The sequence below is a fragment of the Scyliorhinus torazame genome, chromosome 16 (genome assembly GCF_047496885.1).
Source record: "Scyliorhinus torazame isolate Kashiwa2021f chromosome 16, sScyTor2.1, whole genome shotgun sequence".
In the NCBI taxonomy this organism is placed as follows: Eukaryota; Metazoa; Chordata; class Chondrichthyes; order Carcharhiniformes; family Scyliorhinidae; genus Scyliorhinus; species Scyliorhinus torazame.
In genome coordinates, this window is record NC_092722.1 from 198,310,079 (window position 1) to 198,333,398 (window position 23,320).

At 55.1% G+C, this 23,320-nt stretch overlaps 1 protein-coding gene across 2 annotated transcripts in view; it reads left to right on the plus strand.

The window, feature by feature from the left end:
- LOC140393375 (uncharacterized) overlaps nucleotides 1–23,320 on the plus strand; it is a 288,449-nt gene that overhangs the window by 162,124 nt on the left and 103,005 nt on the right. For both annotated transcript variants that reach the window (XM_072479760.1, XM_072479759.1), the window contains exons 30-35: nucleotides 1,121–1,183; nucleotides 8,307–8,342; nucleotides 9,174–9,218; nucleotides 13,250–13,288; nucleotides 13,722–13,793; nucleotides 16,069–16,119. In XM_072479760.1, the coding sequence (XP_072335861.1) occupies nucleotides 1,121–1,183; nucleotides 8,307–8,342; nucleotides 9,174–9,218; nucleotides 13,250–13,288; nucleotides 13,722–13,793; nucleotides 16,069–16,119 (306 nt within the window). The remainder of the gene's footprint in view (nucleotides 1–1,120; nucleotides 1,184–8,306; nucleotides 8,343–9,173; nucleotides 9,219–13,249; nucleotides 13,289–13,721; nucleotides 13,794–16,068; nucleotides 16,120–23,320) is intronic.

The following is a 23,320-nucleotide window of genomic DNA, read 5'->3' on the forward strand; positions in this document are numbered from 1 at the left end:
ACACCTATTATGGGCTAACCTCCTGTGGGGACAAAGCATTGTGACCCCCACACTTGGTGCATCGGGGGGGGGGGCTATGGCCGGTGGCATGTGTGGACACTGTCATGATATACATCAGCATATCATGGTGAAATCACACACACACTGACACACTGATGGACACACAGTGGGACCAATCAGCATACACAACACCGCAGCCAATCACCAGTGAGAGCACACCCACTATAAAGACAGGGGACAGGAGAGTTCCCGCTCATTCTAGCAGCAGCCAGCTCGGAGCACAGAGCTCACAGCCTGCAACACAGACATTCACCATGTGCTGAGTGCATCACCTAGATAGTGATAGGACAGGGTCCACAGATTAGCTGGTAATGCACGTACCCAAGCTTACAGTATGTTATTACAGTTGAGTTGTTAATAAAATAGAGTTACACCATCTCCAGCCGTGTTGACCTGTTTGTCGACCAGAACACCCAACACGACAGACACCCACCTGGACATGGAGGCGTTGTACTGGTGGGCACCAGGATGCGCTGGGGAACAAGCGCAGTGATTGGATGTGGGGAGGGTGCAAGGTACCAGCTGTTGTCCTTTGGGGGGGGCGGGGTCCGAGGTTAGGGGATTGGCAGGCGGAACTGATGCCAGGGGGCCGGTGTTTACTTAGCCTCTGCACTGTACACCCTGGTCACACTGCCCACTGACAGCTGCTGCCACTGCCGCCCTGGTGGTCCTCCTGGACCTACAGCCCCCTCGAAGAAACAGCAGGTCCCCTCTCTCCTCCACAGAGTGCAGAAGCCAGGCCAGGTCAGCGTCCCCGTAGCGAGGAGCAGGACTGTGCGCTGCTCTGCCTGTGTGCTGACTGAGAGTGGGGGGGGGAGGGAGCATTTAAACAGCTCCTCATTGTTAGCGGGGAGCTGCCAGGTGTGAGTCTGACAAATCAGCTGGCGAGGAGCTCGGGGTGGGGGGGGCTCATATTTGGCACTAAGTTCCGTTAGAGCGAGGCCGCAGTCTCGCCAGAGCGGCTGTCGGGAAACACCCAGGAAATGGTGCCCGAAACGACACTCTGAACGGCCAAGAAGCTCGCGAACCGCACTAATGGCCGTTCCTTGGCTCCTCGCAGGTGAAGCAGGTCCTCGTGGAATGCCGGGGTTAACAGGAGAGCCAGGACACAAGGGATCAGCTGGTGAGTAATTGGTGAATAATCCTCAATACCCGAGAACTCTCACTCCTTCCTTTAACTTCCCTCAGTTTCCTTCCATAATCCTCCTCCAATCTCGCAGCCCGAAACTTCCTGTCATCACCACCTCTTTGCTCACTGTGCCTTATCCCCTCCTCTGTCAACCTCTCAGTCAGATTTCTGAATAGGATAAAAATCACAGTGGGCCGGATTATCCAAAAGTGGGGCTATATCGCCACCGGCCTGGTCGCCACACCGGCCTAAAAGCGTAGGCGCTGCACTCCCGGGTTTCCAGGGAAAAAAACAACGCGATTCACTTACCTGCAGGGGGCTGGCAGGGACCCGGGGGGGGCTGGCAGGGACCCGGGGGGGGCTGGCAGGGACCCGGGGGGGCTGGCAGGGACCCGGGGGGGCTGGCAGGGACCCGGGGGGGCTGGCAGGGACCCGGGGGGGGCTGGCAGGGACCCGGGGGGGGGGGGGGGCTGGCAGGGACCCGGGGGGGGGGGCTGGCAGGGACCCGGGGGGGGGGGCTGGCAGGGACCCGGGGGGGGGGGGCTGGCAGGGACCCGGGGGGGGGGGGCTGGCAGGGACCCGGGGGGGGGGCTGGCAGGGACCCGGGAGGGGGCTGGCAGGGACCCGGGGGGGGCTGGCAGGGACCCGGGGGGGGCTGGCAGGGACCCGGGGGGGCTGGCAGGGACCCGGGGGGGCTGGCAGGGACCCGGGGGGGGGGCTGGCAGGGACCCGGGGGGGGGGGGCTTGCAGGGACCCGGGGGGGGGGGGCTGGCAGGGACCCGGGGGGGGGCTGGCAGGGACCCGGGAGGGGGCTGGCAGGGACCCGGTGGGGGGGGGCTGGCAGGGACCCGGGGGGGGGCTGGCAGGGACCCGGGGGGGGCTGGCAGGGACCCGGGGGGGCTGGCAGGGACCCGGGGGGGGCTGGCAGGGACCCGGGGTGGGCTGGCAGGGACCCGGGGGGGGGCTGGCAGGGACCCGGGGGTGGCTGGCAGGGACCCGGGGGGGGCTGGCAGGGACCCGGGGGGGCTGGCAGGGACCCGGGGAGCTTCACGCAGCTTTGGCTGTGGATACGGGACTCAGCACTTCCGGTTCCGAGTCCGTGCATGCGGAGGGTGGCGGCCTCCAGCGGCCACGGCGAGCGCCATGACGGACCCGGGCCGCGGACCAACACAAGCAAACTACGCCCCCCCCCCCCCGATCTGCCGCGGGCCCGAGGATCCGTCCGGCCCAATCGCTGCCCCGGCCGCCCATAAGGCCCCCCCCATGCGCCCCACCCGGGCGGCTGCTGACTGAGTCCGTAGTGACCTCGCGAGAGTCCCGACCGGCTAGACCACATTAGTTCCACGCCTTCGGGAACTCGGCCGGTCGGGAGCAGAGTATGGCTGGGCGGCCTCTGGCAATGGCCCCCCAGCCGCACGGCGTAATTCGCGGACGCACGGTTATTCGGGGCCCGGAGGGGGAGGTGTGGCATTATTAGTCAAGGACAGTATTACGGTGGCAGAAAGGACGTTTGATGAGGACTCGTCAATTGAGGTAGTATGGGCTGAGGTTAGAAACAGGAAAGGAGAGGTCACCCTGTTAGGGGTTTTCTATAGGCCTCCGAAAAGTTCCAGAGATGTAGAGGAAAGGATTGCAAAGATGATTCTGGATAGGAGCGAAAGCAACAGGGTAGTTGTTATGGGGGACTTTAACTTTCCAAATATTGACTGGAAACGCTATAGTTCGAGTACTTTAGATGGGTCCGTTTTTGTCCAGTGTGCGCAAGAGGGTTTCCTGACACAGTATGTAGATAGGCCAACGAGAGGCGAGGCCATATTGGATTTGGTACTGGGTAATGAACCAGGACAGGTGTTAGATTTGGAGGTAGGTGAGCATTTTGGTGATAGTGACCACAATTCGATTTAGTGATGGAAAGGGATAGTTTTATACCGCAGGGCAAGAGTTATATCTGGGGGAAAGGCAATTATGATGCGATGAGGCAAGACTTAGGATGCATCGGATGGAGGGGAAAACTGCAGGGGATGGGCACAATGGAAATGTGGAGTTTGTTCAAGGAACAGCTACTGCGTGTCCTTGATAAGTATGTACCTGTCAGGCAGTGAGGAAGTGGTCGAGCGAGGGAACCGTGGTTTACTAAAGCAGTTGAATCACTTGTCAAGAGGAAGAAGGAGGCTTATGTAAAGATGAGACGTGAAGGTTCAGTTAGGGCACTCGAGAGTTACAAGTTAGCTAGGAAGGACCTAAAGAGAGAGCTAAGAAGAGCCAGGAGGGGACATGAGAAGTCTTTGGCAGGTAGGATCAAGGATAAACCTAAACCTTTCTATAGATATGTCAGGAATAAAAGAATGACTAAGGTAAGAGTAGGGTCAATCAAGGACAGTAGTGGGAAGTTGTACATGGAGTCCGAGGAGATAGGAGAGCTGCTAAATATTTTTCATCAGTATTCACACAGGAAAAAGACAATGTTGTTGAGGAGAATACTGAGATTCAGGCTACTAGACTAGAAGGGCTTGAAGTTCATAAGGAGGAGGTGTTAGCAATTCTGGAAAGTGTGAAGATAGATAAGTCCCCTGGGTCGGATGGGATTTCTCTACAGGAATAGTGCCAGCAGGCTGGAGGATAGCAAATGTTGTCCCCTTGTTCAAGAAGGGGAGTAGAGACAACCCCGGTAACTATAGACCAGTGAGCCTTACTTCTGTTGTGGGCAAAGTCTTGGAAAGGTTTATAAGAGATAGGATGTACAATCATCTGGTAAGGAATAATTTGATTAGAGTCAACACGGTTTTGTGAAGGGTAGGTCATGCCTCACAAACCTTATTGAGTTATTTGAGAAGGTGACCAAGCAGGTGGATGAGGGTAAATCAGTTGATGTGGTGTATATGGATTTCCGTAAAGCGTTTGATAAGGTTCCCCATGGTAGGCTATGGAGTAAATACGGAGGCATGGGATTCAGGGCGATTTAGCAGTTTGGATCAGAAATTGGCTAGCTGGAAGAAGACAAAGGGTGGTGGTTGATGGGAAATGTTCAGCCTGGAGTCCAGTTACTAGTGGTGTACCACACGGATCTGTTTTGGGGCCACTGCTGTTTGTCATTTTTATAAATGACCTGGAGGAGGGCGTAGAAGGATGGGTGAGTAAATTTGTAGATAACACTAAAGTCGGTGGAGTTGTGGACAGTGCGGAAGGATGTTACAAGTTACAGAGGGACATAGATAAGCTGCAGAGCTGGGCTGAGAGGTGGCAAATGGAGTTTAATGCAGAAAAGTGTGAGGTGATTTATTTTGGAAGGAATAACAGGAAGACAGAGTACTGGGCTAATGGTAAGATTCTTGGTAGTGTGGATGAGCAGAGAGATCTCGGTGTCCATGTACATAGATCCCTAAAAGTTGTCACCCAGATTGAGAGGGTTGTTAAGAAGGCGTACGGTGTGCTAGCTTTTATTGGTAGAGGGATTGAGTTTCGGAGCCATGAGGTCATGTTGCAGCTGTACAAAACTCTGGTGCGGCCGCATTTGGAGTATTGCGTGCAATTCTGATCGCCGCATTATAGGAAGGATGTGGAAGCATTGGAAAGGGTGCAGAGGAGATTTACCACAATGTTGCCTGGTATGGAGGGAAGATCTTATGAGGGAAGGCTGAGGGACTTGAGGCTGTTTTCGTTAGAGAGAAGAAGGTTAAGAGGTGACTTAATTGAGGCATACAAGATGATCAGAGGATTGGATAGGGTGGACAGTGAGAGCCTTTTTCCTCGGATGGTGATGTCTAGCGCAAGGGGACATAGCTTTAAATTGAGAGGAGATAGATATAGGACAGATGTCAGAGGTAGGTTCTTTACTTGGAGAGTAGTAAGGGCGTGGAATGCCCTGCCTGCAACAGGAGTGGACTCACCTACATTAAGGGCATTCAAATGGTCATTGGATAGACATGGACGATAAGGGAATAGTGTAGATGGGCTTTAGAGTGGTTTCACAGGTCGGCGCAACATCGAGGGCCGAAGGGCCTGTACTGCGCTGTAATGTTCTATGTTCTATGGAACGGCGCCAGGCCCGATTCCATCGGGAGCTTCGATTCTCCGCCCCCGTGCCAAGCGTGATTTTGGGGCAGGGCTGTGGAGAATCCAACCCAGAGATTTTGCACAGAGTGGAAGGTGAGCTCCTGAAAGAGCATCGTGGGCCCCTGGATGAATTTGGGGATAGTGAGGTTACAAAGTCCTGGCTCTCTAATTCTGGTAGCTCGGAGGTTTCTCACTGATGCCTCTCAAGGTTTGTGGATGGTATCCGTGTGACTTCCTCGCATCCCCCAAAACACTCCCATCCCCTGGGGCAGTGTTTACTGAGCGCGCATCGGGGCACAGGACAGTACAGTGGGGGATTGGGGCACAGGACGCTACAGTGGGGGATTGGGCGCAGGACGGTACAGTGGGGGATTGGGGCGAGGACAGTACAGTGGGGGATTGGGGCGCAGGACGGTACAGTGGGGGATTGGGCGCAGGACGGTACAGTGGGGGATTGGGGCGCAGGACGGTACAGTGGGGGATTGGGGCGCAGGACGGTACAGTGGGGGATTGGGGCGCAGGACGATACAGTGGGGGATTGGGGCGCAGGACAGTACAGTGGGGGATTGGGGCGCAGGACGGTACAGTGGGGGATTGGGGCGAGGACAGTACAGTAGGGGATTGGGGCGCAGGACGGTACAGTGGGGGATTGGGGCGAGGACAGTACAGTGGGGGATTGGGGCGCAGGACGGTACAGTGGGGGATTGGGGCGAGGACAGTACAGTGGGGGATTGGGGCGCAGGACAGTACAGTGGGGGATTGGGGTGCAGGACAGTACAGTGGGGGATTGGGGCGCAGGACGGTACGGTGGGGGATTGGGGCGCAGGACAGTACAGTGGGGGATTGGGGCGAGGACAGTACAGTGGGGGATTGGGGCGCAGGACGGTACAGTGGGGGATTGGGGCGCAGGACGGTACAGTAGGGGATTGGGGCGAGGACAGTACAGTGGGGGATTGGGGCGCAGGACGGCACAGTGTGGGATTGGGGCACAGGACGGTACAGTGGGGGATTGGGGCACAGGACAGTACAGTGGGGGATTGGGGTGAGGACAGTACAGTAGGGGATTGGGGCGAGGACAGTACAGTAGGGGATTGGGGCGAGGACAGTACAGTAGGGGATTGGGGCGCAGGACGGTACAGTGGGGGATTGGGGCGCAGGACGGTACAGTGGGGGATTGGGCGCAGGACGGTACAGTGGGGGATTGGGGCGAGGACAGTACAGTGGGGGATTGGGGCGAGGACAGTACAGTAGGGGATTGGGGCGCAGGACGGTACAGTGGGGGATTGGGGCGAGGACAGTACAGTGGGGGATTGGGGCGAGGACAGTACAGTAGGGGATTGGGGCGAGGACAGTACAGTGGGGGATTGGGGTGAGGACAGTACAGTAGGGGATTGGGGCGCAGGACGGTACAGTGGGGGATTGGGGCGCAGGACGGTACAGTGGGGGATTGGGCGCAGGACGGTACAGTGGGGGATTGGGGCGAGGACAGTACAGTGGGGGATTGGGGCGCAGGACGGTACAGTGGGGGATTGGGCGCAGGACGGTACAGTGGGGGATTGGGGCGAGGACAGTACAGTAGGGGATTGGGGCGCAGGACGGTACAGTGGTGGATTGGGGCGAGGACAGTACAGTGGGGGATTGGGGCGCAGGACAGTACAGTGGGGGATTGGGGCGCAGGACGGTACAGTGGGGGATTGGGGCGAGGACAGTACAGTGGGGGATTGGGGCGCAGGACGGTACAGTGGGGGATTGGGGCGCAGGACGGTACAGTGGGGGATTGGGGCACAGGACGGTACAGTGGGGGATTGGGGCGCAGGACAGTACAGTGGGGGATTGGGGCGAGGACAGTACAGTGGGGGATTGGGGCGCAGGACGGTACAGTGGGGGATTGGGGCGAGGACAGTACAGTGGGGGATTGGGGTGAGGACAGTACAGTGGGGCATTGGGGCGCAGGACAGTACAGTGGGGGATTGGGGCGCAGGACGGTACAGTGGGGGATTGGGGCGCAGGACAGTACAGTGGGGGATTGGGGCGCAGGACGGTACAGTGGGGGATTGGGGCGCAGGACGGTACAGTGGGGGATTGGGGCGCAGGACTGTACAGTGGGGGATTGGGGCGCAGGACGGTACAGTGGGGGATTGGGGCGCAGGACTGTACAGTGGGGGATTGGGGCGCAGGACGGTACAGTGGGAGATTGGGGCGAGGACAGTACAGTGGGGGATTGGGGCGCAGGACGGTACAGTGGGGGATTGGGGCGAGGACAGTACAGTGGGGGATTGGGGCGCAGGACAGTACAGTGGGGGATTGGGGCGCAGGACGGTACAGTGGGGGATTGGGGTGCAGGACAGTACAGTGGGGGATTGGGGCGAGGACAGTACAGTGGGGGATTGGGGCGCAGGACAGTACAGTGGGGGATTGGGCGCAGGACGGTACAGTGGGGGATTGGGGCGCAGGACGGTACAGTGGAGGATTGGGGCGCAGGACGGTACAGTGGGGGATTGGGGCGCAGGACGGTACAGTGGGGGATTGGGGCACAGGACGGTACAGTGGGGGATTGGGGCGCAGGACGGTACAGTGGGGGATTGGGGCGCAGGACAGTACAGTGGGGGATTAGGGAGCAGGACGGTACAGTGGGGGATTAGGGCGCAGGACGGTACAGTGGGGGGATTGTGGGGCTGGTTTTAGGGATGTTTTTGGACAGTTGAGTTTTTGGATGGGTTGGGGTTTTTCTGGGTGGTTTTACTGTTGTGTGACAAGCTGGGGGGTTGGGGTTTTTTGGGGGGTTGGGGTTTTTGGGGGTTGGGATTTTGGGGGGGTTGGGGTTTTTTGGGGTGTTGGGGTTTTTAGGGTTGGGGATTTGGGGGGGTTGGGGTTTTTTGGGGGTTGATGTTTTTGGGGGTTTGGGGTTTTTGGGGGGTTGGGGTTTTTGGGGGGTTGGGGTTTTTGGGGGGTTGGGGTTTCTGGGGGTTGGTTGGGGGTTGGGGTTTTTTGGGGGGGCTGGGGTTTTTGGGGGATTGTTTTTTTTTGGGGGGTTTTACTGTTCTAATTCTCTCCTAATTTGCAGGTTCTCCAGGAGCTGATGGTCACCATGGCCTTCGAGGTAAATCCAACCCCCAATAGGAGATCGGAGGACAAGAGGAGGTGCAGTGAGGGGAGGAGTGGAGATTGAGAATGGGGTGACTGGGGACGGGGAGCCTGGGGGCAGGGTGATTGAGGGTGGGGAGGCTGTGGGTGAGGAGGGGCAGGGTGATTGAGGGTGGGCAGGCTGTGGGTGAGGAGGGGCAGGGTGATTGAGGGTGGGCAGGCTGTGGGTGCGGAGGGGCAGGGTGATTGAGGGTGGGCAGGCTGTGGGTACGGAGGGGCAGGGTGATTGAGGGTGGGCAGGCTGTGGGTGAGGAGGGGCAGGGTGATTGAGGGTGAGGAAGCTGTGGGTGAGGAGGGGCAGGGTGATTGAGGGTGGGCAGGCTGTGGGTGCGGAGGGGCAGGGTGATTGAGGGTGGGCAGGCTGTGGGTGACTAAGAACAGCTCCAGGGTCCCAGGTTCGATTCCCGGCTTGGGTCACTGTCTGTGCGGAGTCTGCACGTTCTCCCTGTGTCTGCGTGGGTTTCCTCCGGGTGCTCCGGTTTCCTCCCGTAAGTCCCAAAAACTTGCTGTTAGGTGAATTGGACATTCTGAATTCTCCCTCTGTGTACCCGAACAGGCGCCGGAATGTGGCGACTAGGGGCTTTCCACAGTAACTTCATTGCAGTGTTAATGTAAGCCTACTTTTGACACTAAAGATTGTTATAAAAATATAAAAGATGTGAAGAATGGGTAACTGGTACAGAGCCTGTGGAACAGGGTTAGGGGGCAATAGGAGGAGCGCGTAGGCTGGGGAGGGGTGATTAATGTGTTCACTGAATAATGTAAACTTCTTGCTCTTTACCATCAGGTGGTCCAGGATTACCCGGGTTAGCCGGAGAGCCGGGCCCCCAGGGTAAGTAAAGGCGCTGTTTTGACGGACATTGTCTGGAGACCACTCCCCATTTATAACAATTTACATTGTGCTGTCTGATCACCTGTGGCACTTCTCAAAGACAAACCTGGTCACGTTTATAAAGCACCAGGAAGGTTAGAGCCTGATGCACTATCAATAACGACGAGACGAGAGTAGAGAGTAATCGAGGCTTTATTACACAGAGATGTGTGGCCTCCCGCAGCTGCTGCCGAAATGGCTGCTGTTCGGAGAGCACACACATTTATACTCCACCTACTGGGCGGAGCCAGCAGGCAGGGATCTACCCTCGTACCTGTAGCACAGGGGCCTTACCGTATTACCTCTAATATACGTATTATACAAAAAGTGGTGACTACCACAGAGCCACCATCCCAGCAGGTGGTATTCTGCGTCTGAACCCAGATCCGTGTGTTCATTATAACTTGTGTGAAGTACTGAAGTGATGACAAGTTTGCATTTTGATAGTGCCTAACATACCCTCAATATGTCCCAAAGTGCTTTGCAACCAGTGTTGTACCTTATTTAAAAAAATATTTTAATATTTAATAACAGTAACATAAAAAATGACATCAACATGGTAGAATAAACATTTCCCCCCCAGCCCAATCTTCACACCCCTCAACCATACAACAAACCGCCCCCCCCCCTTGGAATACTGCATCTGCTGACGTTTTAATCTTCCCCGAGAAAGTCGACAAACGGCTGCCATCTCCGGGTGAACCCGAACATTGACCCTCTTAAGGCAAACTTTATTGTCTCGAGACTGAGAAACCCAGCCACGTCACTAACCCAGGTCTCTGCACTCGGGGGCTTCGAGTCCCTCCCCATTAATAAGATCCGTGTCTGGGCTACCAGGGAGGCAAAGGCCAGGACGTCGGCCTCTTTCGCCCCCTGAACTCCCGGCTCTTCCGACACTCCGAAGATCGCTACCTCCGGACTCGGCACCACCCATGTTTTTAGTACCGTGGACATTGCATTAGCAAAACCCTGCCAAAACCCTCTAAGCTCCGGGCATGCCCAAAACATGTGGACATGATTTGCTGGTCTTCCCGTGCACCTCGCACACCTCTCCTCTACCCCGAAAAACTTACTCATCCTAACCGCTGTCACGTGTGCCCGGTGGAATACCTTAAATTGTATCAGGCTAAGCCTGGCACATGATGAGGAGATATTAACCCTGCTTAGGGCATCCGCCCATAGCCCCGCCTCTATCTCTCCTCCTAGCTCGTCCTCCCACTTGCCCTGAAGCTCCTCCACCGGAGTTTCCTCCGCCTCCGAATGCTCCTGATAAATATCCAACACCTTCCCCTCTCCCACCCAGGTACTGGAGACTACTCTATCCTGTATCCCCCGTGGCGGCAGCAGCGGAAAGGCCGGCACCTGTTTACTCAGGAAGTCTCGCACCTGCAGATACCTAAAACCATTCCCTGCTGGCAATTTAAATTTATCCTCCCAAGCTGGGAAAGCTCCCGTCTATAAATAGATCCCCCATCCTTCTAATTCCTGCCCTCTGCCAACTCCGGAACCCACCATCTGGCCCCGGTACAAACCTGTGGTTATTATAAATCGGGGTCCAAATCGCTGCTCCCTCCCCTCTCTTATATCTCCTCCATTTCCCCCAGATCCACAGAGCTGCCACTACCACCGGACTGGTGGAGTACCGGGCCGGTGAGAACGGCAGAGGTGCCGTTACCAGCGCTCCCATGCCGACCCCTCCCCCACTTCCTGATCATGGCTATATTAGCCGCCCAGTCGTAATGCAGAAGTTCGGCAGAGCCAACCCACCCTCCCCCCGACTGCGCTCCAGCAACACCTTCTTCACTCGCGGGGTTTTACCCGCCCACACAAAGCCCGAAATAATCTGATTCACCCGCTTGAAAAAGGCCCTCGGGGTGAAGATGGGGAGGCACTGAAAGACAAACAGGAATCTGGGGAGGACCGTCATTTTCACGGTCTGTACCCTCCCGCCAGTGATAGTGGGAGCATGTCCCATCTCTTACAGTCTCCTTCCATTTGTTCTACCAGCCGGGATAGGTTTAACTTGTGCAGTGCCTCCCATTCCCGGGCCACCTGGATTCCCAGATAGCGAAAGCTCTTCCCTACCATTCTAAGCGGCAGCTCTCCCAGTCTCTTCTCCTGTCCTCTTGGATCGCAAACATTTCGCTTTTCCCCCATGTTCAATTTCTACCCTCAACAATTGCCAAATTCCCCCAAACTTCGCCAGCGTTGTACCTTCAGGAGCACTCACTATTTTATAAACAAAGCCAGCAGCAAGCTGAGCAGAGCGGGATTCCAGGGATGGCAGTAATAAATGATCAGTTAATCGCTTTGTGGTTGAAAGATAAAATATTGCACAGGGAGAATGCACCTGTTCTTCAGAGATTGCCAATTGGGCCACTTGAGCAAGCCAGGCCCTAGTTTAAAACCTCATTTACAGCACTCCCTCAGTACTAACCCTCTGACAGTGCAGCGCTCCCTCAGTACTGACCCTCTGACAGTGCAGCACTCCCTCAGTACTGACCCTCTGACAGTGCAGCGCTCCCTCAGTACTGACCCTCTGACAGTGCAGCACACCCTCAGTACTGACCCTCTGACAGTACGGCACTCCCTCAGTACTGACCATCTGACAGTGCAGCACTCCCTCAGTACTGATCCTCTGTCAGTGCGGCACTCCCTCAGGACTGACCCTCTGACAGTGCAGCACTCCCTCAGTACTGATCCTCTGTCAGTGCGGCACTCCCTCAGGACTGACCCTCTGACAGTGCAGCACTCCCTCAGTACTGACCCTCTGACAGTGCAGCAGTCCCTCAGTACTGACCCTCTGACAGTACGGCACTCCCTCAGTACTGACCATCTGACAGTGCAGCACTCCCTCAGTACTGATCCTCTGTCAGTGCGGCACTCCCTCAGGACTGACCCTCTGACAGTGCAGCACTCCCTCAGTACTGACCCTCTGACAGTGCAGCAGTCCCTCAGTACTGACCCTCTGACAGTGCGGCACTCCCTCAGTACTGACCCTCTGACAGTGCGGCACTCCCTCAGTACTGACCCTCTGACAGTGCGGCACTCCCTCAGTACTGACCCTCTGACAGTGCGGCACTCCCTCAGTACTGACCCTCTGACAGTGCGGCACTCCCTCAGTACTGACCCTCTGACAGTGCAGCACTCCCTCAGTACTGACCATCTGACAGTGCGGCACTCCCTCAGTACTGACCCTCTGACAGTGCAGCACTCCCTCAGTACTGACCCTCTGACAGTGCGGCACTCCCTCAGTACTGACCCTCTGACAGTGCAGCGCTCCCTCAGTACTGACCCTCTGACAATGCAGCACTCCCTCAGTACTGACCCTCTGACAGTGCGGCACTCCCTCAGTACTGACCCTCTGACACTGCAGCACTCCCTCAGTACTGACCCTCTGACAGTGCAGCACTCCCTCAGTACTGACCATCTGACAGTGCGGCACTCCCTCAGTACTGACCCTCTGACAGTGCGGCACTCCCTCAGTACTGACCCTCTGACAGTGCAGCACTCCCTCAGTACTGACCCTCTGACAGTGCAGCACTCCCTCAGTACTGACCCTCTGACAGTGCAGCACTCCCTCAGTACTGACCCTCTGACAGTGCGGCACTCCCTCAGTACTGACCCTCTGACAGTGCGGCACTCCCTCAGTACTGACCCTCTGACAGTGCGGCACTCCCTCAGTACTGACCCTCTGACAGTGCGGCACTCCCTCAGTACTGACCCTCTGACAGTGCAGCACTCCCTCAGTACTGACCATCTGACAGTGCGGCACTCCCTCAGTACTGACCCTCTGACAGTGCGGCACTCCCTCAGTACTGACCCTCTGACAGTGCAGCACTCCCTCAGTACTGACCCTCTGACAGTGCGGCACTCCCTCAGTACTGACCCTCTGACAGTGCGGCACTCCCTCAGTACTGACCCTCTGACAGTGCGGCACTCCCTCAGTACTGACACTCTTTAATGCTGCAACCATTGGTTTTTTGTTACAGGTGAACCTGGTGCCCCTGGAAAGATTGTTTCTGTGAGAGGTGAGTGGATTGGTCAGTGAGTTGGACACTTGGGAAGCAGGAGGAAGCCACAGTCCAAAGATGTGTGGGTCAGGTGGATTGGCCGTGCTAAATTGCCCCTTAGTGTCCAAACAGTTAGGTGGGAATACTGGGTTACGGGATAGGGTGGTGATTGGCCTTAAGTAAGGTGATCTATCAGAAGACTTGATGGGTCAAATGGCCTCCTTCGGCACTGTAGAATGGTTATACGATTCAACCCTTCGAACCTTTGAACTGGAACAGAAATGGCCGTTCAGCCTCCAGAACCAGGCTGATTCTGGAATTCCGTGTGAGCAAGTTCGATTTACCAACTAACCCAATATAATTGCCGTTGTACAAAACTATCTGGACTCTTTTAATAATCTTTATGGATGAGTTACTGAGATTAAATTGGTCCATTTTCACTGCTCCTTAGGATCGGAAAGAACTGAGGTTATCCAGGGACCCCCGGGACCCCCCGGACCAGCCGGAAGACCAGGACGATCAGGTAAATACACAAACAGAATGGCTGACAGGGAAGGTATTCCTCACTCTCATCCTCCACCTCGGAGTTAATGTCAGAAAGCTGAAGGAGTTCACTGAGACACTGCTCATATTTAGCCCAAGTAACAGACCACACTGTCCTGGACCCCGTCTGACTGGACTTAACATGTATATTGAGACCATACAACAGGAATATTACTCTGTATCTAACCCCGTGCTGTACCTGTCCTGGGAGTGTTTGATGGGGACAGTGTAGAGGGAGCTTTACTCTGTATCTAACCCCGTGCTGTACCTGTCCTGGGAGTGTTTGATGGGGACAGTGTAGAGGGAGCTTTACTCTGTATCTAACCCCGTGCTGTACCTGTCCTGGGAGTGTTTGATGGGGATAGTGTAGAGGGAGCTTTACTCTGTATCTAACCCCGTGCTGTACCTGTCCTGGGAGTGTTTGATGGGGATAGTGTAGAGGGAGCTTTACTCTGTATCTAACCCCGTGCTGTACCTGTCCTGGGAGTGTTTGATGGGGACAGTGTAGAGGGAGCTTTACTCTGTATCTAACCCCGTGTTGTACCTGTCCTGGGACTGTTTGATGGGGACAGTGGAGAGGGAGCTTTACTCTGTATCTAACACCGTGCTGTACCTGTCCTGGGAGTGTTTGATGGGGACAGTGTAGAGGGAGCTTTACTCTGTATCTAACCCCGTGCTGTACCTGTCCTGGGAGTGTTTGATGGAGACAGTGTAGAGGGAGCTTTACTCTGTATCTAACCCCGTGCTGTACCTGTCCTGGGAGTGTTTGATGGGGACAGTGCAGAGGGAGCTTTACTCTGTATCTAACCCCGTGCTGTACCTGTCCTGTGAGTGTTTGATGGGGACAGTGGAGAGGGAGCTTTACTCTGTATCTAACCCCGTGATGTACCTGTCCTGTGAGTGTTTGATGGGGACAGTGGAGAGGGAGCTTTACTCTGTATCTAACCCCGTGCTGTACCTGTCCTGGGAGTGTTTGATGGGGACAGTGCAGAGGGAGCTTTACTCTGTATCTAACCCCGTGCTGTACCTGTCCTGTGAGTGTTTGATGGGGACAGTGGAGAGGGAGCTTTACTCTGTATCTAACCCCGTGCTGTACCTGTCCTGGGAGTGTTTGATGGGGACAGTGTAGAGGGAGCTTTACTCTGTATCTAACCCCGTGCTGTACCTGTCCTGGGAGTGTTTGATGGGGACAGTGTAGAGGGAGCTTTACTCTGTATCTAACCCCGTGCTGTACCTGTCCTGGGAGTGTTTGATGGGGACAGGGTAGAGGGAGCTTTACTCTGTATCTAACCCCGTGCTGTACCTGTCCAGGGAGTGTTTGATGGGGACAGTGTAGAGGGAGCTTTACTCTGTATCTAACCCCGTGCTGTACCTGTCCTGGGAGTGTTTGATGGGGACAGTGTAGAGGGAGCTTTACTCTGTATCTAACCCCGTGCTGTACCTGTCCTGGGAGTGTTTGATGGGGACAGTGTAGAGGGAGCTTTACTCTGTATCTAACCCCGTGCTGTACCTGTCCTGGGAGTGTTTGATGGGGACAGTGTAGAGGGAGCTTTACTCTGTATCTAACCCCGTGCTGTACCTGTCCTGGGAGTGTTTGATGGGGACAGTGTAGAGGGAGCTTTACTCTGTATCTAACCCTGTGCTGTACCTGTCCTGGGAGAGTTTGATGGGGACAGTGTAGAGGGAGCTTTACTCTGTATCTAACCCCGTGCTGTACCTGTCCTGGGAGTGTTTGATGGGGACAGTGTAGAGGGAGCTTTACTCTGTATCTAACCCTGTGCTGTACCTGTCCTGGGAGAGTTGATGGGGACAGTGTAGAGGGAGCTTTACTCTGTATCTAACCCCGTGCTGTACCTGTCCTGGGAGTGTTTGATGGGGACAGTGTAGAGGGAGCTTTACTCTGTATCTAACTCCGTGCTGTACCTGTCCTGGGAGTGTTTGATGGGGACAGTGTAGAGGGAACTTTGGGGATGGAAATCTGCCGTCTTTCTCCGGTCTGGCCAACATGTTTGATAGCCGGCGGGGGTGTGATGGGCTGCATGGCCTCTTTCCATACTGTAAACCTCTCTGACTCTATATGACTCCAGACGCACAGTGATATGGTTGACTCTGAACTGCTCTCTGAAATGCCCTCGTTCGAGGGCAAATAGGAATAAGTAACAAATGCCAGGAATACCCACAATGCCAGGACAGCAAAAAGAAAAATATTGGTTATTTTAAACTAAACCTTTGTTGTTTTCTGTCCTGTTTTGCAGGCGAGAGTATTGTTGGATCCCCAGGACCACAAGGACCTGCAGGTCCTAAAGGTGAGTGCATTATTTACCACTGAGCAAAACCAAGAAGCGAATGGCTCGGAACCTGGGAACCGATCCTCATTCAGAAAACCCAAACCACATACAAGGGGCCAAGGGGCAGCAGTACTGACCCTCTGACAGTGCAGCACTCCCTCAGTACTGACCCTCTGACAGTGCAGCACTCCCTCAGTACTGACCCTCTGACAGTGCGGCACTCCCTCAGTACTGACCCTCTGACAGTGCAGCACTCCCTCAGTACTGACCCTCTGACAGTGCAGCACTCCCTCAGTACTCACCCTCTGACAGTGCAGCACTCCCTCAGTACTGACCAGCAGAGGGCAGCAGAGTGGAGCTGCTGATTGGCTGTTGCGGGGAAAATGTGCATCAGTGCATTGCAGTCACTGTATCTAGAAGGTGGTTTCTGGAGGAGCTGTTGTCAAGTGACAGTTAATCCCCAAACACTTCTTCAGTGTTTCTCTCCCTACCTCCTCCTCTAACCAAAAAAATGTAAGGATCCCAGCCGAGTAAAGATCAAGAGGGAGACTCGAGGGAAGGTAGAAGTAGAAAGAAGTTGAACCGTGACGTCACAGCCTGCAGGTAAGTGATTGGCTGGTGACTGGGAATAGTTTTTCTTTTCCCTGAGGTGTTATCGTGCGGGGCGCAGTGGTTGCTGAGTGAGTGCTTGCTGAGAAGGGGAGTAAAAAATTTTTTTAACTTACTGTTGGGAGTTTCCAGCTGAATCCAGTCGGAGTGAGGACAGAGTGACTGCTGGGTAAGTAGTAAAGATTTAAATTGTTTGCGCAGGCCCATAACAGCTGATTGCTGTTCTCGTGTGGGGCGCAGTGGTTGCTGGTTAAGTGTTTTATTTTTACCTGTATTTAAGTTGGGCGGTTCCTAAACCCGAGACACTACACTTGTAATGTCCCCCACCCTTCCACCTCCTCTAACCTAAGGGGTTGAGTGAATAACAGGTAAGTTCTTTCTTTCTTTTTCTTGTTTTATCTAGAGGGGATGGCAGGGAAGGCAGTGCAATGTTCCTCCTGCAGAATGTTTGAGGTGCGGGACGCCGACAGTGTCCCTGCTGATTTCCCCTGTGGGAAGTGCACCCATCTCCAGCTCCTCAGAAACCGCGTGAGGGAACTGGAGCTGGAGCTGGATGAACTTCGGATCATTCGGGAGGCAGAGGTGGTCATAGATAGAAGCTTCAGGGATGTAGTTACTCCGAAGAATAAAGATAGATGGGTGACGGTGAGAGGGGCTGGGAGGAAGCAGTCAGTACAGGGATCCCCTGTGGTCGTTCCCCTCAGTAACAAGTATACCGCTTTGGATACTGTTGGGGGGGGGGGACTTACCAGGGGTAAGTCACAGTGATCGGATCTCCAGCACTGAGTCCGTCCCTGTGACTCAGAAGGGAAGGAGGGGGAGCAGGAGAGCAATGGTTATTGGGGACTCGATAGTTAGAGGGACAGATAGACGGTTCTGTGGCAGCGAAAGAGACTCACGGATGGTATGTTGCCTCCCGGATGTCAGGGTCCATGACGTCTCGGACCGTGTTTTCAGAATTCTTAAAGGGGAGCAGTCACAAGTCATGGTGCACATCGGTACCAACGACACAGGTAAGAGAAGGGACGGGGATTTAAAACAGGAATTTAGGGAGCTAGGGTGGAAGCTGAGAGCCAGGACAAACCATGTTGTCATCTCTGGTTTGTTGCCGGTGCCACGTGCTAGTGAGGTGAGGAACAGGGAGAGAGTGCAGATAAACACGTGGCTGCAGGGATGGTGTAGGAGGGAGGGTTTCAGGTACGTGGATAATTGGAGCACATTCTGGGGAAGGTGGGACCTGTACAGACAGGACGGTTTGCACCTGAACCAGAGGGGCACCAATATCCTGGGAGGGAAATTTGCTACGGCTCTTTGGGGGGGTTTAAACTAATTTGTCCGGGGGCTGGGAAAACGAGCTGTAGTCCAGAAGCCAGTGTTGAGAGTAGTGAGGTACTGAGGAGGGTATCAAGGTCGCAGGAGTGTACCGGCAGGCAGGAAGGTGGGTTGAAGTGTGTCTACTTCAATGCAAGGAGCATCCGGAATAAGGGGCAGGATTCTCCGACCCCCCCGCCAGGTGAGAGAATCACTGGGGTTTGGCGTGAATCCCGCCCCCGCTGTCCTCCCAATCCTCCCGCCCCCCAAAAACCGGCGTGGCATGAGTCGTGCCACCCACCTCGGAGAATGACGGGGTCCGGCGCGACTCAATGGGCCCCGGAGCTGACCGAATTCTCCGGCCCGCGATGGGCCGAAGTCCCGCCCATTCTATGCCAGTCCCGTCGGCGTAAATTGGAGTTGGTCCCTTACCGGCGGGACCTGGCGGCGCGGGCGGGCTCCGGGGTTCATGAGGGGTCGCCAGGTGGTGGCCCCGGGAGGTGCCCCCACGGTGGCCTGGCCCGCGGTCGGGGTCTGTGCCGTGGGGGCACTCTATTCCTTCCGCACCGGAGGCCGTGGTCATCCGCCATTCCCAGTGCGGAAGTGACTTCATGTGCGCATGCACGGGGATGATGCCAGCACGCGCTGGTGCTCCCGCGCATGCACCAACTCGCGCTGGCCGGCGGAGGCCCTTCGGCGCCGGTTGGCGTGGCGCCAGACCCTATCCCGCCGGTCGGCGTGGCACCAACCACTCCGGGGTGGGCCCAGCCCCTGAAGGTGCGGAGGATTCACCTTTGGATGCACCTTTGGGGCAGCCCGACGCCAGAGTGGTTAACGCCACTCCGCCCCGCCGGGACCCCCCGCCCCACCGGGACCCCCCGCCCCACCGGGACCCATAGACCATAGACCATAGAACATTACAGCGCAGTACAGGCCCTTCGGCCCTCGATGTTGCGCCGACCTGTGAAACCACTCTAAAGCCCATCTACACTATTCCCTTATCATCCATATGTTTATCCAATGACCATTTAAATGCCCTTACTGTTGGCTAGTCCACTACCGTTGCAGGCAGGGCATTCCACGCCCTTACTACTCTCTGAGTAAAGAACCTACCTCTGACATCTGTCCTATATCTATCTCCCCTCAATTTAAAGCTATGTCCCCTCATGCTAGCCATCACCATCCGAGGAAAAAGGCTCTCACTGTCCATTCCATCTAATCCTCTGATCATCTTGTATGCCTCAATTGAGTCACCTATTAACGTCCGTTGTGGTCACCCTAACTTGAAGGTGTACCTGTGCAAGAGATCCTCGCTGTTCAAGTGAAGACAAGCATCCAGCAGAGGGCAGTAGAGCAGAGCTGCTGATTGGCTGTTGCGGGGGAGATTTGCATACGTCCGTCGTGCTCACCCTAACTTGAAGGTGGTTTGTGGAGGAGCTGTTGTCAAGTGGCACTTAGTAAGAATCCCGCCCAAGTTAGGTGAACTTGGAGCGTGGACGATGTTGTGGCCATTACGGAGATCTGGGGCGTCGTTCTCCGACCCCCCGCCGGGTCGGAGAATGGCCGTTGGCCGCCGTGAATCCCGCCCCCGCCCCCGCCGAAGTCTCCGCTCCCGGAGATTGGGCGGGGGCGGGAATCGGGCCGCGCCGGTTGGCGGGACCCCCCGCTCAATTCTCCGGCCCGGATGGGCCGAAGTCCCGCCCAGAAATTGCCTGTCCCGCCGGCGTAAATCAAACCTGGTATTTACCGGCGGGACAAGGCGGCGTGGGCGGGCTCCGGGGTCCTGGGGGGGGCGCGGGGCGATCTGTCCCCGGGGGTGCCCCCACGGTGGCCTGGCCCGTGATCGGGGCCCACCGATCCGCGGGCGGGCCTGTGCCGTGGGGGCACTCTTTCCCTTCCGCCTCCGCCACGGCCTCCACCATGGCGGACGCGGAAGAGACTCTCCCCACTGCGCATGCGCGGGAAACTGACAGCGGCCGCTGACGCTCCCGCGCATGCGGCGGGAAACTGACAGCGGCCGCTGACGCTCCCGCGCATGCGCCGCATTTCCACGCCAGCTGGCGGGGAAACAAACGCCATTTCCACCAGCTGGCGGGGCGGAAATCCCTCCGGCGTCGGCCTAGCCCCTCAATGTTGGGGTTAGGCCGCCAAAGATGCGGAGCATTCCGCACCTTTGGGCTGGCGCGATGCCCGTCTGATTGGCGCCGTCTTTGGCGCCAGTCGGCGGACATCCCGCCGTTGGGGGAGAATTTCGCCCATGGTTAGAACAGGGACAGGAATAGTTGTTGGAAGTTCCGCGGTACAGATGTTTCAGTAAGAGTAGGGAAGGTGGGAAAAGAGGTGGAGGAGTTGCATTGTTAATCAAGGATAGTTTAACGGCTGCAGAAAGGCAGTTTGAAGGGGATCTACTTACTGAGGTAATATGGGCCGAAGTTAGAAATAGGAAAGGAGCGGTCACATTGTTAGGAGTTTTCTATAGGCCCCCAAATAGTAATAGAGATGTGGAGGAAGAAATTGCAAAACAGATTATGGATAGATGTGGAGGTCTCAGGGTAGTTGTCATGGGTGACTTTAACTTTCCAAATATTGATTGGAACCTCTATAGGTCGAACAGTTCGGATGGGGCAGTTTTTGTACAGTGTGTGTAGCAGGGTTTCCTCACACAATATGTGGATAGGCCGACAGGAAGGGGGGCCATATTGGATTTGATACTGGGTAATGAACCGGGCCAAGTGTTAGATTTGTTTGTGGGAGAGCACTTTGGAGATAGTGACCACAATTCGGTGTCTTTCACTATTGCAATGGAGAGGGATAGGGCCATACGGCAGGGCATGGTTTATAATTGGGGGAGGGGTAATTACGATGCGATTAGGCAAGAATTAGGGAGCATAAGATGGGAACAGAAACTGTCAGGGAAAGGCACAAATGAAAAGTGGAGCTTGTTCAAGGAACAAATACTGCGTGTCCTTGATAGGTATGTCCCTGTCAGGCAGGGAGGAAATGGCCGTGTGAGGGAACCATGGTTCATAAGAGGTTGAATGTCTTGTCAAGAGGAAAAAGGAAGCGTTTGTAAGGATGAGAAAACAAGGTTCAGTTGGGTCGCTTGAGGGTTACAAGGTAGCAAGGAATGAGCTAACAAAAAGGGCTTAGGAGAGCTAGGAGGGGGCATGAGAAGTCCTTGGCGGGTCGGATCAAGGAACACCCCAAGGCTTTTTACTCTTATGTGAGAAATAAAAGAATGACCAGGGTGAGGGTAGGGCCGGTCAAGGACAGTAGTGGGAACTTGTGCATGGAGTCAGAAAAAATAGGAGAGACGTTGAATGAATACTTTTCTTCAGTGTTCACCAAGGAGAGGGGCCATGTTTTTGAGGATGAGAGTGTGATACAGACGGGTAGGCTGGAGGAGGGAGATGATCTGAGGAAGGATGTAATCGCAATTTAAAAAAACCTTTGGGTCGACAAGTCCCCTGGGCCAGATGGGATATATCCAAGGATTCTTTGGGAGGCAAGGGATGAGATTGCGGAGCCTTTGGCTTTGATCTTTGGGTCCTCACTGTCCACGGGGATACTGCCCAAGGACTGGAGAGTGGTGAATATTGTACCTCTGTCCAAGAAAGGGAATAGGAATGACCCTGGTAATTATAGGCCTGTCAGTCTTACTTCGGTGGTCGGTAAGTTAATGGAAAAGGTCCTGAACGATAGGATTTCTGACCATTTGGAAATGGTCCGGGATAGCCAACACGGATTCGTGAAGGGTAAGTCAGATGGAGTTTAACCCTGATAATTGCGAGGTGATTCATTTTGGTAGAAAAAATTTGAATGCGGATTACAGGGTCAACGGCAGGGTTCTGAGGAATGTGGAGGAACAGAGAGATCTTGGGGTTCTTGTCCACAGTTCTGTGAAGGTTGCCACTCAAGTGGATAGAGCCGTGAAGAAGGCCTATAGTGTGTTAGCGTTTATTAACAGGGGGATTGAGTTTAAGAGCCGTGGGGTTATGCTGCAACTGTACATGATCCTGGTAGATAGATAGAATTTACAGTGTAGAAGGAGGCCATTCAGAGAATGTTTCCTCAGGTTGATGTAGCTATCACAAGGACAGTAGTAGGAAGTTGTGCATGGAGTCCGAGGAGATAGGAGAAGTGCTAAATGAATATTTTTCGTCAGTATTCACACAGGAAAAAGACAATGTTGTCGAGGAGAATACTGAGATTCAGGCTACTAGACTAGAAGGGCTTGAGGTTCATAAGGAGGAGGTGTTAGCAATTCTGGAAAGTGTGAAAATAGATAAGTCCCCTGGGCCGGATGGGATTTATCCTAGGATTCTCTGAGAAGCTAGGGAGGAGATTGCTGAGCCTTTGGCTTTGATCTTTAGGTCATCATTGTCTACAGGAATGGTGCCAGAAGACTGAAGGATAGCAAATGTTGTCCCCTTGTTCAAGAAGGGGAGTAGAGACAACCCCGGTAACTAGAGACAGTGAGCCTTACTTCTGTTGTGGGCAAAGTCTTGGAAAGGTTTATAAGAGATAGGATGTATAATCATCTGGAAAGGAATAATTTGATTAGAGACAATCAACACAGTTTTGTGAAGGGTAGGTGTCAGAGGTGTCTCTGACAGTGCAGCACTCCCTCAGTACTGACCCTCTGACAGTGCGGCGCTCCCTCGGTACTGACCCTCTGACAGTGCAGCATTCCCTCAGTACTGACCCTCTGACAGTGCGGCGCTCCCTCGGTACTGACTCTCTGACAGTGCAGCACTCCCTCAGTACTGACCCTCTGACAGTGCGGCGCTCCCTCGGTACTGACCCTCTGACAGTGCAGCATTCCCTCAGTACTGACTCTCTGACAGTGCAGCACTCCCTCAGTACTGACTCTCTGACAGTGCAGCACTCCCTCAGTACTGACCCTCTGACAGTGCGGCGCTCCCTCGGTACTGACCCTCTGACAGTGCAGCACTCCCTCGCTCCTGACCCTCTGACAGTGCAGAACTCCCTCAGTACTGACCCTCTGACAGTGCAGCATTCCCTCAGTACTGACCCTCTGACAGTGCAGCACTCCCTCGGTACTGACCCGCTGACAGTGCAGAATTCCCTCAGTACTGTCCCTCTGACAGTGCAGCACTCCCTCGGTACTGGCCCTCTGACAGAGGTGCTCTCCCTCAGTACTGACCCTCTGACAGTGCAGCACTCCCTCGGTACTGGCCCTCTGACAGAGGTGCTCTCCCTCGGTACTGACCCTCTGACAGTGCAGCATTCCCTCGGTACTGACCCTCTGACAGTGCAGCACTCAATCAGTACTGAC